The sequence below is a fragment of the Alligator sinensis genome, unplaced genomic scaffold (genome assembly GCF_000455745.1).
Source record: "Alligator sinensis unplaced genomic scaffold, ASM45574v1 scaffold1040_1, whole genome shotgun sequence".
Lineage (NCBI taxonomy): Eukaryota > Metazoa > Chordata > Crocodylia > Alligatoridae > Alligator > Alligator sinensis.
In genome coordinates, this window is record NW_005843167.1 from 154194 (window position 1) to 178189 (window position 23996).

Below are 23996 nucleotides of genomic sequence, written 5' to 3' on the forward strand. Positions count from 1 at the left end.
CCTGCTCCTTTTAGTGTTCAACTGGAATAGGCATTTAAAGAGTACAGTGATGTTCACCTTTCTTTACATCTTCAAGTGAAGGAGAAATACATATTTCTCCTTTGCATGGAAGTGTAGATATATATATTTTGACTTGGCAACCATTGATCCTCTGGATCATGGTGTATGTATAAGAGGTCTGTGTGACCATCACACTAAGACTTTCAGGATGTACACCTAGGCAAGAGCATGAAGGCGTGGAGGCTGCGCTAGATCTATCATCCCCCCTACTTTAGACCATCAAGACAGAGTCTAAAGGCCAGACTGAGTCCAGATGTTCAGTGCCTTGATGGTTGTAGCTTCTGCCAGAAAGAAACAGATTACAGCTGTTGCTCCTGCCTAGTGCCTCAGCAAAGGCACATTTCTATCAGGGTGGTGTCTTTTCTCCAACCAAGGAGTACCTACCAGGCAGTGGGGACTAGTGTTTTGAGGTACGTACTCTGGAGGTTGCAACATTGTGGTATTTTCTAAGAACTACCCTGCCAGGAGTAGCCCCACCATGTTGCCACCAGGCCCGTGTACAGGGTAAGACCCAGCATTTCCCAGATGGAGATGCAGGAGTGGAAACCTGTATTACATGGGTAGCTGCTAGGGCTGTGCGAAGCTTCAGTAGCTGATTCAATTCAGAGGAGATTTGGCACTATTTTGGGGACCAAATCTCTGAATCCGAATTGAATTGGGAGACCAATTAACAGCTTCAAATCGATTCGAAGCATCCGAATCAATTTGGAAAAGATTTGGTGATTCGGCCATAGACTAAACAGGTAGTTGACACAGCTGCCTCCAGCTGGTAAGTCTGTTGGCGTTGGGGGGGGTGGGATTGGGGCTGGGACAAGCTGCCCAGACAGGGCTGGGGGCATAGGCCTTGGGGAGGGAGGTTGGGCGGGGGGTGTGGGATGTGGGCGTGGCAGCGCTGGGAGCAGGGTCTATGCCCTGCTGCTGCTTGCCCAGCCGGGGCGGGATGCGGGTGCGGGCGTGTTTGTGGGTGAGGTCCAGCACTGATGTGGGTGTGGCAGTGCTGGGAGCAGGGGCTCTGCCCTACTGCCGCTTGCCAGCTGGCACGGAGGGGCATCAGCTGCCTGTTTAGTCTACGGTTGAATCCCTGAAGCAGCTCCACTTCTTTCAGATCTGATTTGGCCAAATCGAAATGGAACAGTGATTCGAATCTCTGAATTGAATCACTGTCTTCTGAGCCAGCCGAATCCAAATCTGAAGCAAAAACTTGCTGCTTCGCACAGGCCTAGTGGCTGCATCCCTGGCACGGAGGGGCATCAGCTGCCTGTTTAGTCTACGGTTGAATCCCTGAAGCAGCTCCACTTCTTTCAGATCTGATTTGGCCAAATCGAAATGGAACAGTGATTCGAATCTCTGAATTGAATCACTGTCTTCTGAGCCAGCCGAATCCAAATCTGAAGCAAAAACTTGCTGCTTCGCACAGGCCTAGTGGCTGCATCCCTAGTTCTGCTTCCTTTCCTGTTGATGTGAGCAGACCACCCTTGAGAACTTACATGGGCTTTTTTGAGTCCCTGATGTAGGTGAAAATATCTCTTCTCCTTCCCTTTCCCTTTTCCCTCCCCCTCCTGCCACAGTTGATTTCCTGCTGTTCTGGGGGCTGGGAGAGCACCAGAACTGTTCCTGCCCAGCCCAGCTAGGCAGTGCAGGGGCTGAGCTAATCTGTGGATGAGCTGGCGTGGGGAAGGGGATCCCTCCCTGCCATGGGCGACTGGAGCCGCCTTAGTCGGGGGGGACGGACACACATGTACTTCAAAATAAAAATCTTACGAATTAGCACCTGGCTATCCTTAGTTATTTTGCTTGGCTGTTTAGTCACATTTTCTATTTGTTTATAATTAAAACAGATTAGTTAGTAACATTTCTAGTGAAACATTCATCCTGCTTCCACTGCTGTTACAACATCTATATAAATCTCATATCGTCTTGAAGCGTCACATAGGAATAAAAAGCCTTTCATTAAATGTTGTAACTGACATGAGAGCCTTAAGCAGCTGCCAGTTTCTCTTTGCTTAGTTCTATAAAGTCAGCAATATCTAGTGGCATTTGTCAGGAGAAGTAAAAATATGGATGCTATGGGTGACCTTACAGTACTCTGAAAAAAGATCTCTGCTCCCATTGTTATTGGCTATCCTGATTTTTATGGGATCTCACCCCTCTGTTGGGGCTGCCCATCAATTTATAAATATGAATGCAAATAAAGAGGGCTGTATTTATAAATATATTCTGTATTACATTTACTCTCAAAAACATTAATCTTGAAAACATCCTGAGACTTCAGAATATCTCTCTTTATTGGGTGCCTTTTGGCTCAGATCAAGTGTAGTTCCTGTTCATTGCATGTGCAGACTATGAACTACTTTGGAAGAATACAGATAAGGTCAACTGTGCTTCTTTTAAGCCAAGTCAACAGCTCACGTTGTAAGTGAAGTTGCCTGTCTTCTAGCGAAGAGAGATGAAATATGACATTTTAAAAACATTGCTTAAAAGTAGCCCTGAAAGAAGGAAAATTATCTGAATAAATACGAAGCCCTTGTTCTGTGATAAAGTAGAGTTTAAGGGTTTACTTCATCCTTAACAAAAGGGGAGAACAGAATTTTACTAGCACATTAACATGCCATAATAAACCCTGCTTTTGTGTCTCATCTCTTCCCAAATTATCAGGAAAGCCAAAACAAATATTTAAATTTAGTTTCATAATAGGATAACGTATGCAAGTGTTTAGTGGTGCATGCAGTTATTCCGGTAGTTTGTAATAAAGACTTTCTCTTTGCTGCCTGCACAGATGTCTGCTCTAGGTGATGTCTGCCCTTCAGTATGCAAGGTTTGTTTCAGATCACTAGTACCTACGAGGACTGTATATCCACCCTACCCATGCTCTGTGAGGAACACAATTTTGTCTGATTGCCCTGGATACAGAGCAGTCTGTTGCTGTCTTATCTGTTTTGGAGAACATTATTTGCTCTTAGACACAGTGACTGGCTTTCAGAGCCTAGAAAATAGAGGAGCAAATGGTGCCATGTGTGCTTGACCTAAGTGACCCAGAACCAGGACAGCTTTGACACTGGGCAGTTCTAGAAACTGGAAATCTCTCTGGTGCCAGAGACTTTGGGAACCTTGCTGTCAGGTGCCTTGGGGAAAGTGCTTGGCATTGGGACTGTTGTTTTAATTTTCTTCACAGTTGTGTATCTCACTGTTGTATTCTCTGGTATTGAAAAGAGGTTTTTTTTCCACTGGATGTTAGATAGATTGATAGAAGTTAGGGGCTAGAAGGGACCTCAGAGATCATCAGGTTCAACACCCCTGCTTAAGGCAGGAAAGACAACTGGGGTCAGATGACCCCAGCGAGGTGTGCATCCAGTCGTCTTTTGAAGATCCCCAGGGAAGGTGACTGTATCACCTCTGGGGTGAGTCTGCTTCAGGCTCTGGACTCTCTAACCATAAAGAAGTTTTTCCTAATGTCTAATCTGAAGCAATCCTCCATCAATATAGGCCATCACCTCTCTCTTTTTTGTTTTCTTTTTTTTGTTGTTTTTGTTTTTTTGTCCCTACTAGCTTTGGAAGTGGCTTGTGGTTTGTTTCATTGTCGTCTCAGTGCACCCATTTGTTTGTCCATTTCTTCCTCTTTGGCCCTGTATCAGTTCCCAACAGCTGAGGATATAATCTTTTTTTGCCCACAGGAGAATGGAGCAGAGATATGAAACAGTCATTGGCTTTCAGTGTTATTCAGTGGTCCACCATCTAGGGGGTGCTGTGTGTTTGCTCTTTCTAATACTTTGGATGATTTATGTTGATCACAGTTGGCAGTTTTCAAGGTAGTTCAGAATGCAGGTTGGTATAGCAGGAAATGTTTTTTTTCAGATAGTGTCAATTCACACCAAGTTCTACAACTCAGCTGTGTGAGGATGGTCCTCTTAGCTTTTGAAAGCTCTTTAGATGCAGAACCTCATGATTCCCAGGGCAGACAACAGAGCAAAGGGGCTTATCTTAACCACCAAGGGCATGTCTGTGGGAGGAATTTGATCTTCCTTTTTCCTGAGTAAAGAGAAGCTTTGTTCTGAAGTCTGGTCATCTTGCCAGTCTGGGAGAAAGAAGACTCCATCCCCACAGTGTAATACACTAGGGCTGTTCAACTGGTGGCCCAAGGGTTATATGTGGCCCTTGAGAGATTAACATGCAGCCCCTATGCTCTCACCCAGCTGCCACTGCCCCTATTGCTCTAGCTGAAGAAGCAGCAACACCAAGTGGGGTTTCAAGGCTCCCCCTTGAATTATATTTGTGTTATATTAGTTAATAGTTTCCTAGCATATATTTTATTGGATTATTGTTGTTGTTGTCATTGTTATTGTTGGTATTATTATTAAATTTGCCCAGCTTTACTCAATCATGCTCCATAACAGTGCTATCTGGTTTCACTTCTGTGTTTCTAATCTTATTTTATCTGTTGTCCTGCCAGTGTCTGTCTTAACCCTGTCTCAGTGACTGTTATCCAACCTCTCTACTTCCCGTCTTCTGTCCCCTGTGCTTTCTGTTGCTTCTGTTTAGGCTAAATTTTCTGAACAAATACAGAAGTTCTGTATCAATATGAATATAGAATAAAGATGACATTAAACGCTTTTAATAAGTTCCACATCTTGAAAGGCCTTTCATGCTAAGTGTCAGGTGAAAAAAACGAATGAGATCAAATATTGGTTTATGGTAGGGGTGCACCAAGAAACTTTTTTTTTGGCCGATACCAGTGGCCAATTATTAACCAGCCATATTAGCTGATACTGATCCAATTGCTGATATGCAGCCTAGCAGCTTGGAGAGCAGCATCTGGCCAGTAAGTTTGTGGGGGGCAAGGGTGTGGGAGGGCAGACTGAGGCCCTGATGGTGAGGGAGGGAATGGAGCTGGGACAGGGGCAGGAGCTGCCCAACCGGGGCAGAGTATGGGATGGAGCCATGTGTGGCTTGTTTGGGAGTTGGGGGGAGTGGCTCCCACCGCTGTGTGCACCCCTGGGGGAGGCATGGGGGGCATGTGCCCCCCAGATTTGTGTGTGGGGCGAGGGTGGGCTGTATGCTTGGGGCTGTGCCATGCTCTTCCTGGTGGGACTGGGCCAGGGCTGCACTTGGGGCAGGCAGCAGTGCTAGGAGGGGTGGGCTATGGGGTGGGTTACAGCCACCCCAAAATTTGCCATACCCTCACTCCCAGTGCTGCTGCCGCCTGCCCTGCCCTAGCCACATTGTCAGCCAATTGCCAATAATATCAACTTTCCTTTTATCGGTGCCAGGATGATATGGACCAATGTATTGGTGCATCTCTAGTTTATGGAAAGCAATCAATATTTTAAAATTTGCTGGTGAATAATTAGAGGCAGGATGGTTGAGTCAAAAGATTAAATGTCATGAGATTTAGGTTTTACTGTTGGTTCTGACAGACTCTCTTGATGTAACCTTAGGCAACTTATGGCTATAATTTTTCTTGTCTATAAAACTGGGGTAATACTTGCACTTCTTAGGAGTATGCAAGTTTCTCTTGTATATAAAAAAAAAAACTCCTGGCTTCAAATAAAGGTGTTGCCATAGATGATCTGGTTTAAATACATGTGTTTGGTTTCCATCTTTTCTTACCCTAGGAAGCCAGATTGATTTGGCTTAAAACATACCTTTTCAGCTTTAAACAACTTAAAGATTGGCCTCGAGCCAAATCTGAAGAGAGACAAAGGTTTTTTTAAAAAAAAATTAGATGCAAAGGAAATGATTGGTTACTTGCCATAGATCATGCCTTTCAACTAACTACATTATATTGTATTACTTGTGATTAAAAATCCACCCATATAATATTCTTGTTTATCTCCAGTTCTGTTAATTATAATGCTAAATGGAAGGCAGATCACCATAAAGGTCAAAGAACACTAAGGACTTTCTGAAAATAGGCTCATGCTCTTCCTGGTGAAGATCATTTAAATTTAGTTCAGGTTGCTTTTGCTGTGAAACTTATTCTACATATCTTCATCTTTTATTGCCACCTGGTGGCAAAATAGGATTTCCCTTACTTTTTTGCAAGAAGTTTTTTAACTCTGAATTCTGAAATTATTTTAAGATTCATTTTCTGGATTCACAGTGGGGCTTTTTTCTCTCTCTTTTCCCCTTAACCTAAACACAAACACACATTCCACGTCAGTTACTCAAAACTAAAACTTTAAATAGATTTTGTTAATTTGGTGCATAGGTTAGCTTAAGCTAACAAAATTGAGGTAGTGTTTTGTTATGTTCCATAGTCTTGTTATTAGTTAAGAATTAAATTATAAGACTTTATATGAGATGCTAAAGAGCTCTCTCTTAGTAAGGATTTTCTGCTCTTGGATGAGCTAGTGCATTGTGCCCAACATGTGCAAAGCCTTGAATGCTGTGATTTGTCTTTCATGGAAGATAAAGGTGCAAAACTCTTCCTTATGACAGATTCTGCATATTTAGATGTGTTCCAGGTCTATCTCCATGAGCGCCCACATGGCGTATCTGTTGGCTGTCTGTGAAAAGTGTCGCCAAGGCAGCATGTAACATCCATGAGGAAAGGGAGTGTTGTACTTCTTTTTTGGTGATACCATCGCATAAATGCTGAAGAACAAGTAGGACCTCAAGGAAGAGGTCTGATGATAGACACTGTTAAGTGGTGGAGAGAAATAACAGTGTACCCTGAAGGCCACACCACAAACAAGGGCAAACTTGATTTTGGGACAAACTTTTTCTTTTCTTTGACTCCAGCAGCAGTAGGAAACTAGGTGTCTTCTGCTCAAAGTATGTATCCATGTTCAAACCAGATGTATGGCTTCCCTCACTTTTTTTTTTCTAGCTCAAGTAGCCATCAAAATAAATCATGGACTGTATAGTCGCTGTGCTAGGTTTCCTGCTAAGTTTGAACTGTGCCTCTCCTTTGTCCCAGATATCTTTGTTTGTATTGGATTGTAACTGTCTTTGAATTTTTTTCTGATGCTCATTTTGTGCAAAAATCCAAATTTGTGGTTTGAAACTTGAGAGGTTATATCATTAAATCTGTCAGACTGGTTATAAGTCTCAAGTCGTACACATCTATCCTTAGACTAGGGAGGATTCTACTTTAAAATCAGCCCCTTTACTGAAGCACCCTTGTACCCCAGCCAGGGCAGTATCTACACTAGGGGTAGGCAATCCCTGGCACAAGTGCCAAAGCGTGGCGTATGAAGGCATTTTGCTTGGCACATGCACCTCGGGGCAGATGGTGAGGAAGGTGCCAAGGCTGTACTGTCACAATAAGGATTCGGCCCCTCACAGCTTCTCTGCCATCCGCCCCTGGCATGCCAATATCTTACAAGTCAAGGTTGCGGGTGTTTTTGGTACTCTGCCCAAAAACGTTGCCAACCCTGGTCTGCACATACGTGTAAATACTTGTAGTATTTACAAATACTATCCTGCTGCAGCGTTAATTAGTTTACTCCAGACTAATAGGGTCAGATATGTAGATGTGCAACTTTGACCAAGCAGCTAATTAGTCTACTGCGCAGTAAATGTCTCTTGTAGAAACACCCACAGCATATTAAATAACCCTTTCTTTAATTCTTTACAGACTGGATTCTTTATTAAGCTGCAGAATTCCTTTCTAAAGTAGTGTTACCAATTCATGTCATGCAAGACCCTGACTTCATTTGTAATCCAGAATTATCTTATCCTAAATATAAACCAAAGTAATCATTAGACGTAAGAAGAGCAAACTGATATACAGCAAGGGCAGAGGCAATTACAAAGTTGGATGGTTTCTCTGTCAGTGACAAGAGCATCTAAAGCTGCAATGTCAAGAAGAGTAAGGCTGATGATTACTCAAACATGAAAAAGGAAAGCAAAATTTTCAATCAGGCATGGGGGTTGACTTCATTAGGTTGATTAATCATGGTAGAACAACAGAGCTTCCCAGGAAATTTACTGACCTGCTACCAGGGCCTTGACCCACTCTGTGGATGAGATCTCTTAAATTAAAAGGCTTCCTTTTTTGCATTCTTGTCATTTTCCTCATTTTTTTTCTACTGCCTAGCAGTTACAAGTCTACTTTAAACAACTTCTGCATATGAAATGGGACAAATTTTTTTTTTATTTTTTTTACTCGCAGATATATCTTTTAATGAGACACCATGAACCCTGAGGATTTCTACCCTTTGTGCAAGGACAGGGGAAATGTTGCCTTTGAGCTTGTAATATATTTTGAGTAGACACTGTTGCATCTTTAAAAACTTTTCACTGATCCAGCAATGCCACTTATACTCCAACATGGATGGAACCTCGGTTTGAGAAGTTTTTAGCCCAGTTACCTTTGTGAATTCCAGTGAGTGCAACTGGAAAGGTGGGGAATTTTTTCAGGTGAGGTGCAGACTGTTTTGTTCTTGTTGCTGCAAAACTTGGACTTGAAACGGATTCACACTGGGCTTTGATCAAAATGACAGACATACTGATATACATCACCAGAATTCTAGACTCCCTGGTGGTCAGATCACTTATCTGGAATATAGGGAATCTCAGTTCAGGTCCTTTCTCCAGATCATCCAAACTTGAACCCAGTTTCCCCTATTTTAAGTGAATTTTGCCACTAGCTGCTATTTTGGGATATGCATGCCATCTTTTTTTATTTTTTGTCAAAAACCTTCAAAAGGCATCAGATTTTGTCCCAGTTCACAATGTTGAATAATTCTGGACTCCTGAAATATTCACAAGGTGGAAAAGGTTCCTGCCTCACTTTAGACATTACTAACATAGTAGTTACTATCTGTGAGATCAGTTTATAATTGAGAACTGTAGTTTGATAGTCCTTTAAAAACATAAATCATGGTTAATTTTTAATAGTATAATTGGCGAGCCCTATTTAATAAGCTAGATGATGTGGGGAGAAATAAAAGATAACATAAAAGGAACTATTTGGAAACATGTTATTCCATCTAGCCAGTTTGTAGGACTCCTCTGCTGTCATCAAAATTGAAGTAGCCTGTTATCACAACTTTTGTAGTTGTAGATTATAGCAGTGTTTCTCAACTAGTGGGGCGCAAAGGTTGTGTAGATGGGATTTATCTGAATAAAGTGGCATTCCTGAGAAAGGTAGGGGGCCTGCAGGCTTGAGATTCTTTGGGAATACACTTCTTGGGAAAAGTGGGGTTTTGTTTTTATCAGGGTGGGACCAGGGTTTTTTGACAAAATGGTTGGTAGGACGTAAGGTGCAAAAGGTTGAGAACCACTGCATTATAGCACAGAATTAAATGTGTTGGAATTTTTTTGTTTGTGAGTCTTCCATTATTCTTAAAATGAAGCACTGGCTTTTAAATAGGTGGTGTTTGAAATAATTAGGTAGCTTTCTGTTTTGCTTCTGGTGGAAAAAAGTTTGATATATTTGCTCTTCTTTCACTCTCTTGAAAAGTATTCTCTTCTTAACATGCCTTGGGTTTTAAGAAGAGAAAGACACCTGAAAATTAGGCATTAAGAAGAGTCAATCTAAAACAATTACATATTATCAGATCAGTATCCAATATGTCTGTCTAGAATGGGAAGGGAGCCATATGCAAGGGAGACTGAGGCAGAGAGCTCTTTCATCTTTGACCTATATTTAATCCAATTTTTAAAAATTGGTCATCTCTACTTGCTGACTAATTTCTGCGGGGCAATTTGAACAAAAAAATTAAGGAAAACTTATTGTAATCATTAATATTTCTTGTTATGGCATGAAAGCTTTATTAATCATAGAAAATTAGGGTTGGAAGGGACCTCAGGGGATTATGTTCAAACCTGTTTTTATGGTGACACTAGCAGAATTAAGCTGTTGGTTGCACTATCAAAGGCAGTCCAAAGAGTGCAGGGGATAAAACAAATCCCCACTTGTTTAATTTAATTTTTATTCTGCAGACTTACTTGGTGCATAACACTTAATAGGTTTTGCATTTTATTTCAGCCTAAGTCTTTGGAATTGGAGGGATCACAAATATTACTGGATCTATTTTCTTGTTGATGGTTACTTACCTGGTTAAGTATAGTCTTTTGTTCAAGTTGCATGATAGTTATTACTGACATTAACAGGCAGGGTCTCTTTCTTTTACTAAGAGTCAAGTGGAACAAAGAGAAGCTTCTTTTAACATCAGCTGTATCAGTCACACCATGGAGTAAGCAGACCATACACTAAATGCTAACTGTTTGTTTTGCAATATTCTCCTGGAATATCTGATGAGCCATCATATGAAAACTGTAGATAAGAATGCACTTTTCTTTACACAAGGACTTCCTTTTGTAGAATTCTATCAGAATAGGACCAAGCTGTCAGCATAATTTTATTTTGACAGCAGTCTTCCATTTTCTGTGATCAGATGTTTTACAAGCTTAATCTTTCTAGATGTGGCTGGCCTACTGGGTTACTAATTACTTAATATTGTGGATCATGTATATATTTGAAAAAATTCAGACATACCTTCTTGTTGGAAGTAATTTAATATGTTGCATGTGTAAAACCCCTACTAAATGTTCTTGTACAGTCTTTTCTAAAAAAAAAAATCACAAAAGTTGCATTAGAATTTGTAAATTGTCAAAGGTAACCCAGAAGGTTTTACTTACCAATATTTTTATAGATCATCTATTGAAATACATTTCCTAATTTTTCATGCGCTTCAAAGAAGGCATTAATATTATTTTTGGATTCCCCCTAACCTGTACTTTTGAAACCAGAAGGACTGCAACATTTTAAAGAGAAGAACATTTTCCCTTTTTGCTTTCAGCTTATTTAGCTATCACCCTTGATGCATACATTTTATGTTTTAATTTCATTTCTTTGTACAGTTGAGACGATATCACTTCCAGTAAGAAAATGGTTTATGGAAGGTTCAGGAAACTACTGATGCTCGTTACACTTTCTTAATCACAGCTCAATCCAGCTGTTGCCAGTCTCATCTGCTATTGTGTCCTGAGCAAGTTTTTTTCATCTACACAAACATATCTTCCTCTGTGAAAATATGATTAAATATGTGGATTAATCCCGTGTGGTACTGCTAAATTTGATTGAAATGCAAATAATTAAATTCCTAGATTTCCCCCCCATTTACTCCATTTTCTTTCTTTCTTTATTTAAAACCACAGTTCATTTGGATCAGAGATCATCATCAGGAATTGCATTAATGATTATTAATTATATACCAGGCCATTCTAATTGCCTCTATACTAGTGGAGTTGACTTTATGCACTATTTCTCCGTGTGGAGGAAGAACCTTCAACTCTAGGGTGATGAATCATGCTTCTGGTACACAACTGACAGGATAGAAAAGTACAAAGGAGAGTGACTGTACACTTCAGGACTTGGCTGCAAGGTTATAAGAAAATTAATCCTATGATTAATAAAGAAATAAAACAAAAAATTAGAATATATCAACCATTCTTCAAAGCAGGGAAATTCATGACAGATATTCTACATGGGCAGGAGGATAAGTTGTATGGTGACTGGTGAAATGTATATATTATAAATTCTTTTTTTTTCCCCCCATGCAGAATCATCAAAAAGAGTTGGGGAAATCTCTAAAACTTTTAATTTATACTGCTGGGATTTCATATGGATTCTCCAGGGAAAATGAGGGTTTCTGTACTTAAAAATGAATGTTTAGGTTTCATTTAGAAATGTACAGGGATTCTCTGTTAAAATATAGAGTAACATGGAATCTTAACATTTCAGGAAAAAAATAATTTTCTCATGGCACACAACTTGTATTCCTTTTCCCGGGTTCACTGATACATTGCAGGTAAATGGAATCAGATGTAGTTTCTGATCTGTTTCTTCGTCCGTTAATTTACGTTTTATTTATTTGAACCCCTTATGTTGCTTCAGAGGATGGGCTGTAAAAGATAAAAACAATAATTATATCCAGTAAACCCCCTTTTTAACCCAACCCTTTTCATTCTGGGCTGTCTTTCATCTGGAGCAGTGCTGTTTAGAACGTGTGTTCATATTCACGACACTTCTGAACTCCTCAATGAGTTCAGCATGCATTTTTGGCATTATTATCTAAAGATTACAAAACAATTGTTTTGTAATCTTAAAAACCTTAGGTAAAACGCATATGTTTGTTACAGAATATGCTGAGTTTCTACACTGCAAAGGGAGGAAGTTTACAGATTTTGATGAAGTTCGTCAAGAAATTGAAGCTGAAACAGACAGAGTAACAGGAATGAATAAAGGCATTTCTTCAATACCTATTAATTTAAGAGTATATTCACCACATGGTAAGTAAAGCCATTCTACCCTGTATTCAGTAGTTTAACATTTATATATAATCACTTGTGTGTGTTCTCATCGTTTGACCAAGTAAACTTCCAGAAAGAGACAGTTCATAAAATTGGCTTCAAGTAAAGGTTCTGAGTGTGTAATTTGTATATGTTCTAAAAAGGCTTGTACTTATTAAGATCCTTCTCTTTTCCTTAACATTGAAACCTCTCTGCACTGTGAAACTGGCCTATTGTAGGTCCCTGTTTTTTACAGTGCATACAATCACTGAAAACCAATTTTAAAATATATTAAGATATGGTATGTCAAGCTGCATTTTTTGAGAGATGCCTTACTACTACAACCTGTGCTTAGCCTCACTACTGAATTTGGGTCTTACCAATCACCAGTGGTGATGATAAGAAAAGGCTGCAGTAAGGGGATGCAAGACCAGTCTTTGGCACACAGCAAGGAGGGCTTGGGCTCTGTGTAGGGTTGTCATCCAGCAGGGGAAGCTAGGTTGCAAGCGGCAACCTGCTATTAAACATTGCTGACCCCTGGCATAGACCATAAAGCTTTTTTCCCTCATCTATCAAGCAGATAGGTAGTAGCTAGTCTAGAAAAAACATTTTGCTTTGTAACTTCCTCCAAGAAGGCTTTCCCACTGGTTGCTACCTTTTGTTGAAAAAATATCTCTGTATATTTTTATTTTTTTTGCCAAGGCCTTTTTTCTTTCCGTCTAAACTGATGTCTTGATCAAGAACAAAAAGAGCTTAAATAAGTAGGGGAAGAAGCAGGGATGATGCTGTACCTGACTGACAGCTTTAATCTTCCAAGTGGGAACATTCTGCACTCAAATGCTTCAGTATTGTACAGACCTGCCACAGCTATTAAGAGCTGAGCTGGAGTGGGATATCGTGCTTTGCCTTATAGCTCATCAGTGGAGAGGATTCTCTTGGATGTTCAGAATAATTTGAGCAATAGAAGGGCTGAGGTGTGTGTGTGTGTGTGTGTGTGTGTGTGTGTGTGTGTCCTGTCACCTGCTGTGGTACAGTCCTTTGAGTACAGCAGCTATTGCCTAAATCAAATGATTTAGTTTAATCTACATGGTCTCCTCCATCTGGGAATCCTTTTTTTCCTGCTCAGGAGGCTGTATAAGAAGAATACCCTGTCACTCCAACTCACTAACCACCCTTTTTTGGCTCCCACAAGTAAGGTTGGCGTTCAGTTGCAAAGTCGATCCTATGATAGCATAATGAAAATCTCTATCTTCCCTTTTTTTATTGTTCCTACTTTGACTTCTGAGAATTTCCTGTAATTGTGAATGGTCAAATTGATTCTACTGACAGAATTTTAGCTCCTGAAAATGCTGTGCTCATTTGGTTGGACCTCATTTCAGTAATGTCTTAAAAGAACCTGCTGGGGACTGAATGGCCCAAATATTGGCCTGCCTTAAGATATTTACTGTCCTGTTCAAGTTGGTTGAGATCAAAGCCGGGATGTCTGAAAGCTTTGATTGATTGTCTCAAAGTTGTCTTCACCTCCAGCAATGCTGCCTAGCAGAGCTCACATATGCCCTGCTTTGAGAGTGATCCAAGAAAATGTGAGTAGCTACCTTCCAAGTCATAATTCATAATAAACCAGTTCATGTCTATACGCAGTCATCCGCTTTGCAGTTGTACTGCTTCTCAGTTGCGTCATCTCTACTTCTGCTTCTAAAATGGGTAGCTATAATGAAAGTGGCTCAAATGGCCAAGAAGTGTCCAGGAGTGTCACTTGCAAATCAAGGGAAATGGTTCTTCCACGGTATTCAGCAGTGGTGAGGCCTCACCTGGAGTACTGTGTCCAGTTTTGAGACCCACACTTCAAGAAGGATGTGGACAGTTTGGGAAGAGTTCTGCAAAGAGCAGCAAAAATGATTAGAGGTCTTGGAAGCCTGACTTAATAAAGGCTGAAAGAACTAGGGGTGTTTAGTTAGGAGAAGAGAGACTGAAGAGGGGATTTGATATCAGTCTTCAAATACCTGATGGGCAATTACAGTGAGGATGGAGATGGGCTTTTCTCTGTGACCGTACAGAACTGAACTAGGAGCAATGGCCTCAAGCTTCAGCAGGGGAAATTTAGGTTGGAGTTTAGGAGGAAGTTCTTGACTATAAGGGTGGTCAAGCATTGGATCAGGCTGTCTAAAGAACTTTTCAAATCTCCATCCTTGGAAACTTTCAAGAGCAGGTTAGACAACCCCTTGGCTGGGATAGTTTAGTTGAGGACAATCCTGCCGTGACCAGGGCGCTGGACTAAATGACCTTGTGAGGTCCTTTTCAGCACTACTTTGCTCTGATCCTATTATACCTTCTTGCCTATAGTTATTAGCTTGGTACTTGTGCTTCTTGAGGGGAGAAAGTTTCCAGTTTGTTTTCACTTCTGTCGGATCCTGTGCACAATCCAATTTACAGTTCAGCTGGTTTCTAAAGTTCTAGAAAACTGAAGAACCTTTACACTGGAACAGTGGTCTCCTCTGGGGCCAGGTCGGAAGAAGCTTCTGTTGGTAAGCTATTCAAAGCTATCACCTGTTTCTTAGGTTCCACCTTCCATAAAGACCACTGTGTGGATCCATACTTAGTAGCTAAGTAAAAACTTCATTGGGTGATAAAATTGTCTCAGACGGCCGGAGCCGACTTGAGGAGGATTGCTGAGTACTCAGCCGTCAAGCGGGCTGGTGGATGGAGAGGCGGGACACAGTGTATTGGTTGCAAAATAACTTTTACTTTAACTTTACTTACGCCGCTGGTGGCCACGACGCAGGTGGAAAGGTTGCTTATGTAGTTACAGGTAACGAGTTGCTTGCATAGTTACAGGTAACTGGCAACAAAACGAGCTGGCGAGTTTGTAGACAGTAACGAGCATGCAGGATGAAGGATACATCGGGAACAGACGGTGACGGGGAGATGTTGGAGGGTGATCAGTCCACCAGCTTTTCTCTGCCACGTGGCAAAGTTCTCCGTACTCTACCATGTGCTCAGAGCTCTCTGACTTGGGCGGAAGCTGCACAGATTTTTATACGTTTAGAGTAGCCAATAACAGACTGCCAGGTGGGAATAGCTAATGAGGCAGAACGTACCAAATTTGAAAGTAACTGCGGTTATTTGGGGCAGTTCTATTGTGACGGGGCACTCAACCCATTTGGTTATGACAAAAATCAATTCAGCCTCTTGAGTCCTAAAATGACCTTTTCCTAAGAGAGACAGTCTAGTCCCTTAGTGGATTTTTACACAGAAATCTGCAGGGCCGGGCAAAGATTCCCAAGTTACTTTGGGTTCCAGGAGCAGTGTAACTATAGTAGTGTGGTATTGTGTGTGGAATAATATACGTTGCATCTTAGCAGAGCTAATTAGACTGGGCAGAACATTGTGCCACTGAGGCTGTCTTATTTTTAGTACCCATCATGTTAGCAGGGGTTGGGCTGGCTACAGCAGCATCAGAGACTGGGCCAAGAATGACAGCAGCTATAGCTCTTGTGCCCCTTCTAAGAGGGTGATCAGGATTTGTGCCCTGGTTGCCCATCTCATTAAATTATTACCTGTATTGATATTGGCCTGTAATGTAGAGCATGTAAAACTTGTTTGTTGGATAACTTTGAAATGTCTAGCATATGTACAGTCCTTTTTTCACAAATTCTATGTTTAGTATCTAAGAATATTCTTAGAAGTAAGACACTAGTTGAAAAGTGCTGCTGTTGATAATTGTAATTTTATAAGTTATGTTAACTGATTTTAATTGTTTGTTGCCATTGTGCTACAAATATTGTGTACCTTTTTAAAGCTAGTTATATAAGGTTCTCTGTACTTCTAAAGTAAACTATATAAATTGATGTGTCAATATTCACTAGGACTTCAGACTTTTGATTCATTCGTACTCTTCCCCGGCTTCATGTTATGTATGCTACACAATTAACTGGTTAATCATGCAATAAATTTATACCAGCCACACATGCAAAGTAATTATCTATGACAAAAATAACTATCCAGCTATAAAAAGAACCAATCAGCTACAAAGTTAGTGCTTCAAGATTGTAACAACTCTATAGCTGGTTTCTATCCAGCTTTAATTTGAATGTGTAGCAGGGACCTAGGTGTGCAGTATTGTTAGTAAGGCTTGTGGTCTTGTGTCTTTTCAGTGTTAAGCTTGACCCTTATTGATTTGCCTGGAATCACTAAAGTGCCAGTAGGGGATCAACCTCCAGATATTGAACAACAGATAAGAGAGATGATTATGCAATTCATCTCTCGAGAAAACTGTCTGATCCTGGCTGTGACTCCAGCCAACACTGATCTTGCCAACTCGGATGCATTGAAGTTAGCTAAAGAAGTAGACCCTCAAGGTAAGTATGAAAGAATGTACACCTTTCCTGTCCTAAAAATATTGTTAGTAAAAACATATTATAACGTGCTCAGGTAAACAATGCATTTAACAGCACAAGAACAACATTGATTCTGAAAATCTTAAATTTTGACATCAAAAGAATGGGATTTCTGATCATGCAGGAGAATTCAAAAGATATTATAAATGTAGTTTAAAATGTACCAAGTTATGGCAATTGCATGAAATATACCTCATTGTGGAAAGGGTTATGCATCCCTAAGAACAGTACTGAAGCACAGAGGGACCTTCATGCTGATGGTAGCCTTTAGGTACTTCTGTACTATAAATGTTATAAAGTGATTGTTTTCTGGGAGTGGCTAGCTCATTGAGGTAATGCACACAACAAGAAGAGTTTAGGTTGGCAACATAATAACACCAGTTCCCTGCCATGTGGGGGATTAAAATGCAAATCTCGTAAGAGTTGTGAACTTTGTGAATTACTACAAGCATTTCCTCTTTCTCTGAGCAGTGGTAGTGATGAATTCAAGACATCTTGAGTCTATCTTTGTTCTGGAAGGATAGTCTGTTACAATACCTCGAGTAACAAATAGAAGTTTAAAAGAATAAAAGGTCAAAGGTAGGCTTCAAGAGGAGTTTGATGAGATAGTAGCAAACCAAAAAGGATGTGTTGCCAGAAGTGAGGACTGCAATACTAACCACCAGTGATAGCACTACAGCCTCTAACAAGCAAACTTCTTGTCTCTGTTTAGCATGGCTTAAATTACTTCATATGTGGTTGATAGGACCAAGTCCACTTGACAAAATGTGTAGGAGGCTGTTTTCAGCAGTCGTTCCTCAGCTCTGGAATTCCTTCCACCTTCACGTTTGCCAAACACCGAGTCTGGACATCTTTCAGAAGCACTTTAAAACTTTGCTGTTTAGGTAGGAGTTTAGCAAGTGAAGCTAGGCTGGGATTTCCATTTTATGTTGATACTGTACTTGATTTATAAGTTGCTTTGTTTTCCTGTTTTATAAGTTCTGCACTCTTATTGTAAGCCACTCTGAGCCTTTGTTGGGAAGGGTGGCATATAAATCAAAGAAATAAATAGACATCCATAATCTTTGTTATGCTGATCCTTTGCTTATAGATGATGGATGTACACAGAATTTATCCTCTGTTCTTGCACTCCCCCTAGCTCTGAAATGTTTCAGAAGTTTTTAATAAAAAATAAATAAATAAATGACCAATAACTTAAATGCATCTCTCCTGTACAAAATTCCCTGAGTAGAGCTGTAAGACTGGTGAGAAAATACTTTATTTCTTTATCTTGTAAGTAAAGTCATCACAGGTCAATGAAGTGTTGATTTTCTTTAGCCTAAGTGATATTTTCCTATTATTTTCCTGATGGCGCAGGACTTAGAACCATTGGTGTCATCACAAAATTGGATCTGATGGATGAAGGAACAGATGCCAGAGAAATTTTGGAGAACAAATTACTCCCTCTTCGTAGAGGTAGGCATTCAAATCCACATGCCCATTGCTTCTGTAGCAAAGTGGTGATGAGGAAACGGGTATTTAGCAACCCAGAAGGTAGCATAATTTTAACATAGTGCTGTGTTCTGGAGCTGAGGCAGAGGTTACGGGGAACCTGAGTTCATTGCCTTTACCATTGCACTAAATTGTGAAACAGCAAATGTAACCGGAGGCTATACTTAAACATTCCAATAAGAGAAAAAATATCAGAAAACAGGCTGGGCCAGTGGTTTTTTAATGGGAAGTATGAATTTTGGTTACCTGTAAACATCTTTTCTTGTGATAGTCTGTTGATCCTCACAACAGAGGAGTCTGTCTTCTCTTGATGGAATTTGGAAGCAACCACTGGAATGTCGATACTGCCCCTATAGCCTAAGCTCTGCCTCCTTTCAGAAGTGTTCTCTATGATTATTTCTGGAACCACAGACATATTCATTTCCACTGTTAGATTTCAAAGTCATTTTGGATTAGAACAATACAGTCTCACTGAGTAGATTCTTATCTCAATATCCCTACACAGAAAGCATTCCAGCTACAATGATATCAGACCAGATGACAGGAAAGCTTAGGACCAAGGCTCTCTATTTTATCATGTTTGTTGCCTTAGTGTTTTTCCATTTCAACATGGTTTCTCCCCAACTTACACTTCATTTAAAATTTACACCACAATTTTAGACATTACAGAATTTTTAAGTCCTTGACTTCCATGGAGATGTGCTTGCTTGTATCGAGTCTGAACTCTTTAGAGCCTATAACCCTCATCACACTATTTAAAACAATACCCAGAATGTTTGAATTTGAATATTTTTGTGTGAACTAAGCCAGCCTGGATAAATTTTCTGGATTTATTTTGTTTTAGGGTATATTGGAGTCATAAACCGAAGTCAGAAAGACATTGATGGCAAGAAAGATATTAAAGCAGCTCTGCTGGCAGAAAGGAAATTCTTCCTTTCCCATCCAGCCTATCGGCATATGGCAGATCGGATGGGAACACCATATCTGCAAAAAGTTTTAAATCAGGTACAAGCCAAACAATGTGTGTAAATAAACTCCCCCCCTCTTTTTTTTTTTTTTTAAAGACCAGCTCAGTATAAAATGCTTTAAAATCAGTGTTGCAATGCAACTGAGTAAATCCTTTATTTTCCCAACACAAAAGGCAAAGCAATTTTCTGTGTATTTACAGATTAATATAACTGACAAAACTGATTATTACTCTTCTGAGCCACTCAGTTTCTAAGAGTTCAAGTTTTCTATGGGTAATATAATTTTCCTGGTAGCAGTTATTAACTTGTTTGCAAAGTGAACTTCAGGTTTTAGTGACAGGTTCAGCTAAGTTCAAATATGAAAAGTGTAGTGTATGTTCCAAGGACATCCTTAAATTCCTGATGAAAGGAGTATTGGCATTCCAAATTAATGAACCAATCCAATCATCTTGCCAACACACTTGCCATTCCTGCATGTCCACCTTGGTGAGACAGTTCTCAGATTTCAGTTTTAGAAAGTTCTGTCTCTGTACCTGGAAAAGACTATGAATCTTGGAAAGTTCACCTGTTGTTTTTTTGTTTTTGTTTTGTTGTTTCTAAGAGGAAAGAGACTGAATCGCTAGCTGTTTTCACATATTCCTGCCATGATCTATCAGGCCTGTAACTTGATGGCCCTGTTGAAGCATGTTCTGTGTGGGCCAGAAAGTCTTCTAGCAAGGAACAGCAGCAGTTCAGTTTGTGCTGCAGAACTGGTTTCTGAGGCCTGTTACAACTTGGCTTGTGTTTAGGAGATCTTTGTTTTGTGTGCTTTTTTTTAGGAAACACCATATTTTAAAGATTTGAGATAAAACACTTCCTAAAGTTTTACTATCTTTTTCAGTTGACATTAGGGTGTTGTTACACAGTAACTTAAATGCATGTTAAGGACCTTTAAAACAGGAGTGACCATGTATTAGGGCAAGGAAATATGTACTAAGGGCCCTCTGAGCAGTTTAGAGATAATCCTTTTCCATCAAGGATTATCTCTAACTGGTTTTGGGCAGCTCATGTTGCAGTCATGTGTGACTGCTCCACAGGCCCAAAACTAGTTGGAAATGGTCCTCCAGCATCCTAGGAGGCATCACTCCCAGCTGCTCTGTCTCCTCCCACAGTGACAGTGGGGGCAGCCAGGGGAGAACCTAAAGGCAAGAATTCCCCTTCCCTTCCCTTCCCATTTCCCATTCTGGGCACATACCAGACACTGGGGCTTCTGACCCCTGCCCCTTCCCCTTTATCCCTCTCCCTCCCCCTCCCCCCTGCTGCAATCCTACTAATGCAGCCCAGTATGCTGCTAGCCTTCTTCAGAACAAGGGCATGTTGTTGGCTCATATTCAGCTTATTTCCTACTGTAACTCCCAGGTCCTCTTCTGCAGTGCTGCTGTTTAGCTGGTCAGTCCTCAGCCTGTATTGGTGCAGTGGATTGTTCCATCATAAGTGCAGGACTTTGCACTCATCCTCATTGAACCTCATGAGGTTTCTTTTGGTCCACTCCTCCAATTTGTTTAGGTCTCTCTGAATCTTAGCCCTACCCTTCAATACATCTATTAGGGGTGTGCAAAGTGGGCCCTATTCGATTCGGCCTGAATCAGGGACAGTGATTCGATTAATTGATATAGATCACTGTCCGTTATTCAATTCGGCCAAATCCAAATCTGAAGATTTGATGTTGGTTCAGAGAATCAGCGATTCGGACATAGACACAGCTTTAAATATTTTTTCTACATACCTCGAGGTACCAGTGCAGCTGGGGTGCATGGAGCATCCCACAGGAGTGTGCGGGGGGGCCCTGCATGTGCTTGGCGACAAACCTGGAAGTGGACCAGAAGTACTTCCAGTCCACTTCTGGGTCCCCCGGGGAGTGCGCTGAGGGCCCCCCTGCACCCACCTGACTTGGCAGTCGGCCACAGGGGGACCCTGGGTGCTATCCCCCAGACCCAGGAGGCACCAGTCGCCAAGCTGAGGGGTGCGGGGAGCCCCCCTGCGGATTCCCCAGCAGACCCAGAAGTGGACTGGAAGTGCTTCTGGTTTACTTCTGGGTCTGCTGCCAAGTGCGTGGGGGAGTCCCCTGCTCTTCTGTGGGACACTCCATGCGCCCCAGAATCGCAGTGTTCACAAGCCACCTGCTACCTAGAGATATGTAGAAAAAACATTTCAAACTGTGTCTATGTCCAAATCAATTTGGAGGGTTCTGATTTGATTCAGAGAGATTAAAGGATCTCCTGATTCGATTCGGAGATAATGGCCACCGAATTGAATGGAATCTTTGCCAAATTGAATCGGGGACCGAAGCTTCACACAGCCCTAGTATCTAGTACTCCCCCCCAGCTTGGTGTCATTTGTAAACTTGCTAAGGGATGCTGAAGAAAACCAGCCGCAAGACCAACCCCTGGGGCATTTCACTTGATACCATCTCCCAACTAGACATCGAGTCGTTGTTTACTGCCCTTTGGGCCAGACGATCCAGCCAGTTTCTATCCACCTTACAGTCCATTCATCCAGTGCATTTCCTTGGATTGCTTGCAAGAATGTTGTGGGAGACCATATCAAAAGCCTTACTAAAGTAAAGGAATATCACATTCATTGCTCTCATGACATTCACAGAGCCAGTCACCTCATCATAGAAGGCAGTCAGGTTTGTCGGGCGTGACTTGCCCTTGGTGAATCCATACTGACTGTTCCTAATCACCTTCTCCAAGTGCTTAGAATGGATTCCTTGAAGACCTGCTCCATGATTTGTCCAGGGACTTAGCTGAGGCAGACTGGTCTGCAGTTCCCTGGATCCTCCTTCTTCCCTTTCTTAAAGATGGGCACTCTATTTGCCCATTTCCAATCATCTGGGACGTCTCCCAATCACCACAAGTTCTCAGAGATAATGGTCAGCAGTTCTCTTGCTTCTGGGGGACAAACGGGGAAGGGGACCCTGCCTGCCACTACTACCGGCACTCTCTAGGCTGAGTCTAGCTCAGAGAGTAGTGGTGGCAGCTGGTGGGTTCCTCTTCCCTGCTTGTTTCCCCAAGATAATGTCGGGAGCTGCAGGTGAGCCAGAGGACACAGGTGGTTGGGGTGAGCTACGAGGACTAGTGGGGATAGGGAGGGAGTTCTGAGTGGCAGAGAGGGAGCCCCAGCATAGAGGGGACGGGTGGGACAGTGGCAAGCCTTATCTGGGCTGGTGGGTGGGGAGGAAGGCTCGATCTGGCAAGGGGAGTGGGGATCCAGATGGCAGGCAAGCAGGGACTGGCAGGCCCCCTGGGTTCCTGCCAGCTCCCATGCTGCCTACAGTTTGGGCCACCTACTCTGCCACTGAGAGCAGGTGAGCTGGGCAGGCACAGAGCTAGCTTGGCTCCTAGCTTGGCTCACCAGCCTTCTAAGGGCAAGTCAGAGTAGTGCACATTACAGGGAGTATTAACTCTTAATGTGCAACTGCTCAAAACATGTGCTAATTTTACTACCAATTAAAATTAGCATGTGCTACATGTAATGTGTAACAAGGCCGTTATGTTACCAGCATTGTCTGTATTTACTCAAATCCAAGATGAGGGTTTTTCCCTCCCTCCCCAATCAGCATGGGTGAAAAAAAGCCTCATCTTGGATTTGAATAGGGGATGGAGCAGGCAGCAGCTCAGCTTCAGCTTTGGCTTCAAGTACAGGCCCAGGGCAGGTGGTGGCTCAGCTCTGGCTCTCGCCCTGGGGCTTGGGGCTGCAGCCAGAGTTGAGCTATTGCCTGCCCTGGGCCAGGATGCCTCATGCAACAAGGAATCCATGTATAGAATCCTATTATTTGGGGGTCACCTCAAATACAAAGTCAACTTGTATTTTGGTAGATACAGTAATTCTTTGGCATTTCACTGCTGCATGAAACCACACACTGTCACACACCTCAGTATTTATTTATTGGATTTATGTGGGTTTATAAGTACGTGGAAAATATGCTGTAGAGGTTCATGCAAGTTGTACCCATGTTATTACATGTGTTGGTGCCAGTGGTTCTGTTGGAAATTCAAAACTCTGGTTCCACAAGGTGGAGCTCCAAGAAAACTCCAGTGTTTCATTCCATGGAGAAAATAACTCAGTAGAACTTTTGTTTAGAGCCTACAGGCTTCTCAGAACAACACTTTTTTTTTTTTTTTAAGTCTTTATTTGGTTGGGGGGGTAGAATGTTGGCTATAGGATGTAACTGCAAACCAAGGAGCTGTACTTATCGGTACATAAATTAATTGCATTGTTGTCACTTAAAGGTTGAAACTCCCCCATATTTAGCAGATGGGAGATGCAATAATGGCTTCTTTATAAAGTTAGGAAATTCAGGTAGAAAATTGAATGTGTGAGTGGAGAGAATGTTACAGTTCCAAATACAGTCATCCAGACTGCTTGATTTATTGATACTTGGGATCTATCAGTGTGTTCTCAAAGAATATGACAACTGAAATAATTCTTGACCTTTCCCCGATATTAGTTGGATGCTATAGCAACCATTTCCTCCTTCCTGAGCTTATCCATCTTTCTACCCCGTAGTCCATATGCTTTACTTTATGAATGTGGTATTGTATTTATTTCAGCATTACTCTTGCCATGTCTTGGACCAGCCCCAAAACACATTAGCTATATTTTTTATAAGTCATTCTTCATATAGTGTCAAAAGTGTACTCAGAAGTGATCCAGGACCCAAAGAGCTCACAAGCCAAATAAGACATTGGCAGTACTGTCCAAAACATTCCAGGTCCTATCAATATATATATATATATATATATATATATATATATATATATATAAAAAATATACATAAAAAAAAGACACACCTCAC

At 41.4% G+C, this 23996-nt stretch overlaps 1 protein-coding gene across 1 annotated transcript in view; it reads left to right on the forward strand.

The window, feature by feature from the left end:
* The window catches only part of DNM3 (dynamin 3), a 127972-nt gene that overhangs the window by 42362 nt on the left and 61614 nt on the right, over positions 1–23996 (forward strand). Inside the window, exons 4-7 of the mRNA XM_025194182.1 lie at positions 12151–12300; positions 16455–16658; positions 18054–18152; positions 19033–19193. Of these exons, the coding sequence (XP_025049967.1) occupies positions 12151–12300; positions 16455–16658; positions 18054–18152; positions 19033–19193 (614 nt within the window). The remainder of the gene's footprint in view (positions 1–12150; positions 12301–16454; positions 16659–18053; positions 18153–19032; positions 19194–23996) is intronic.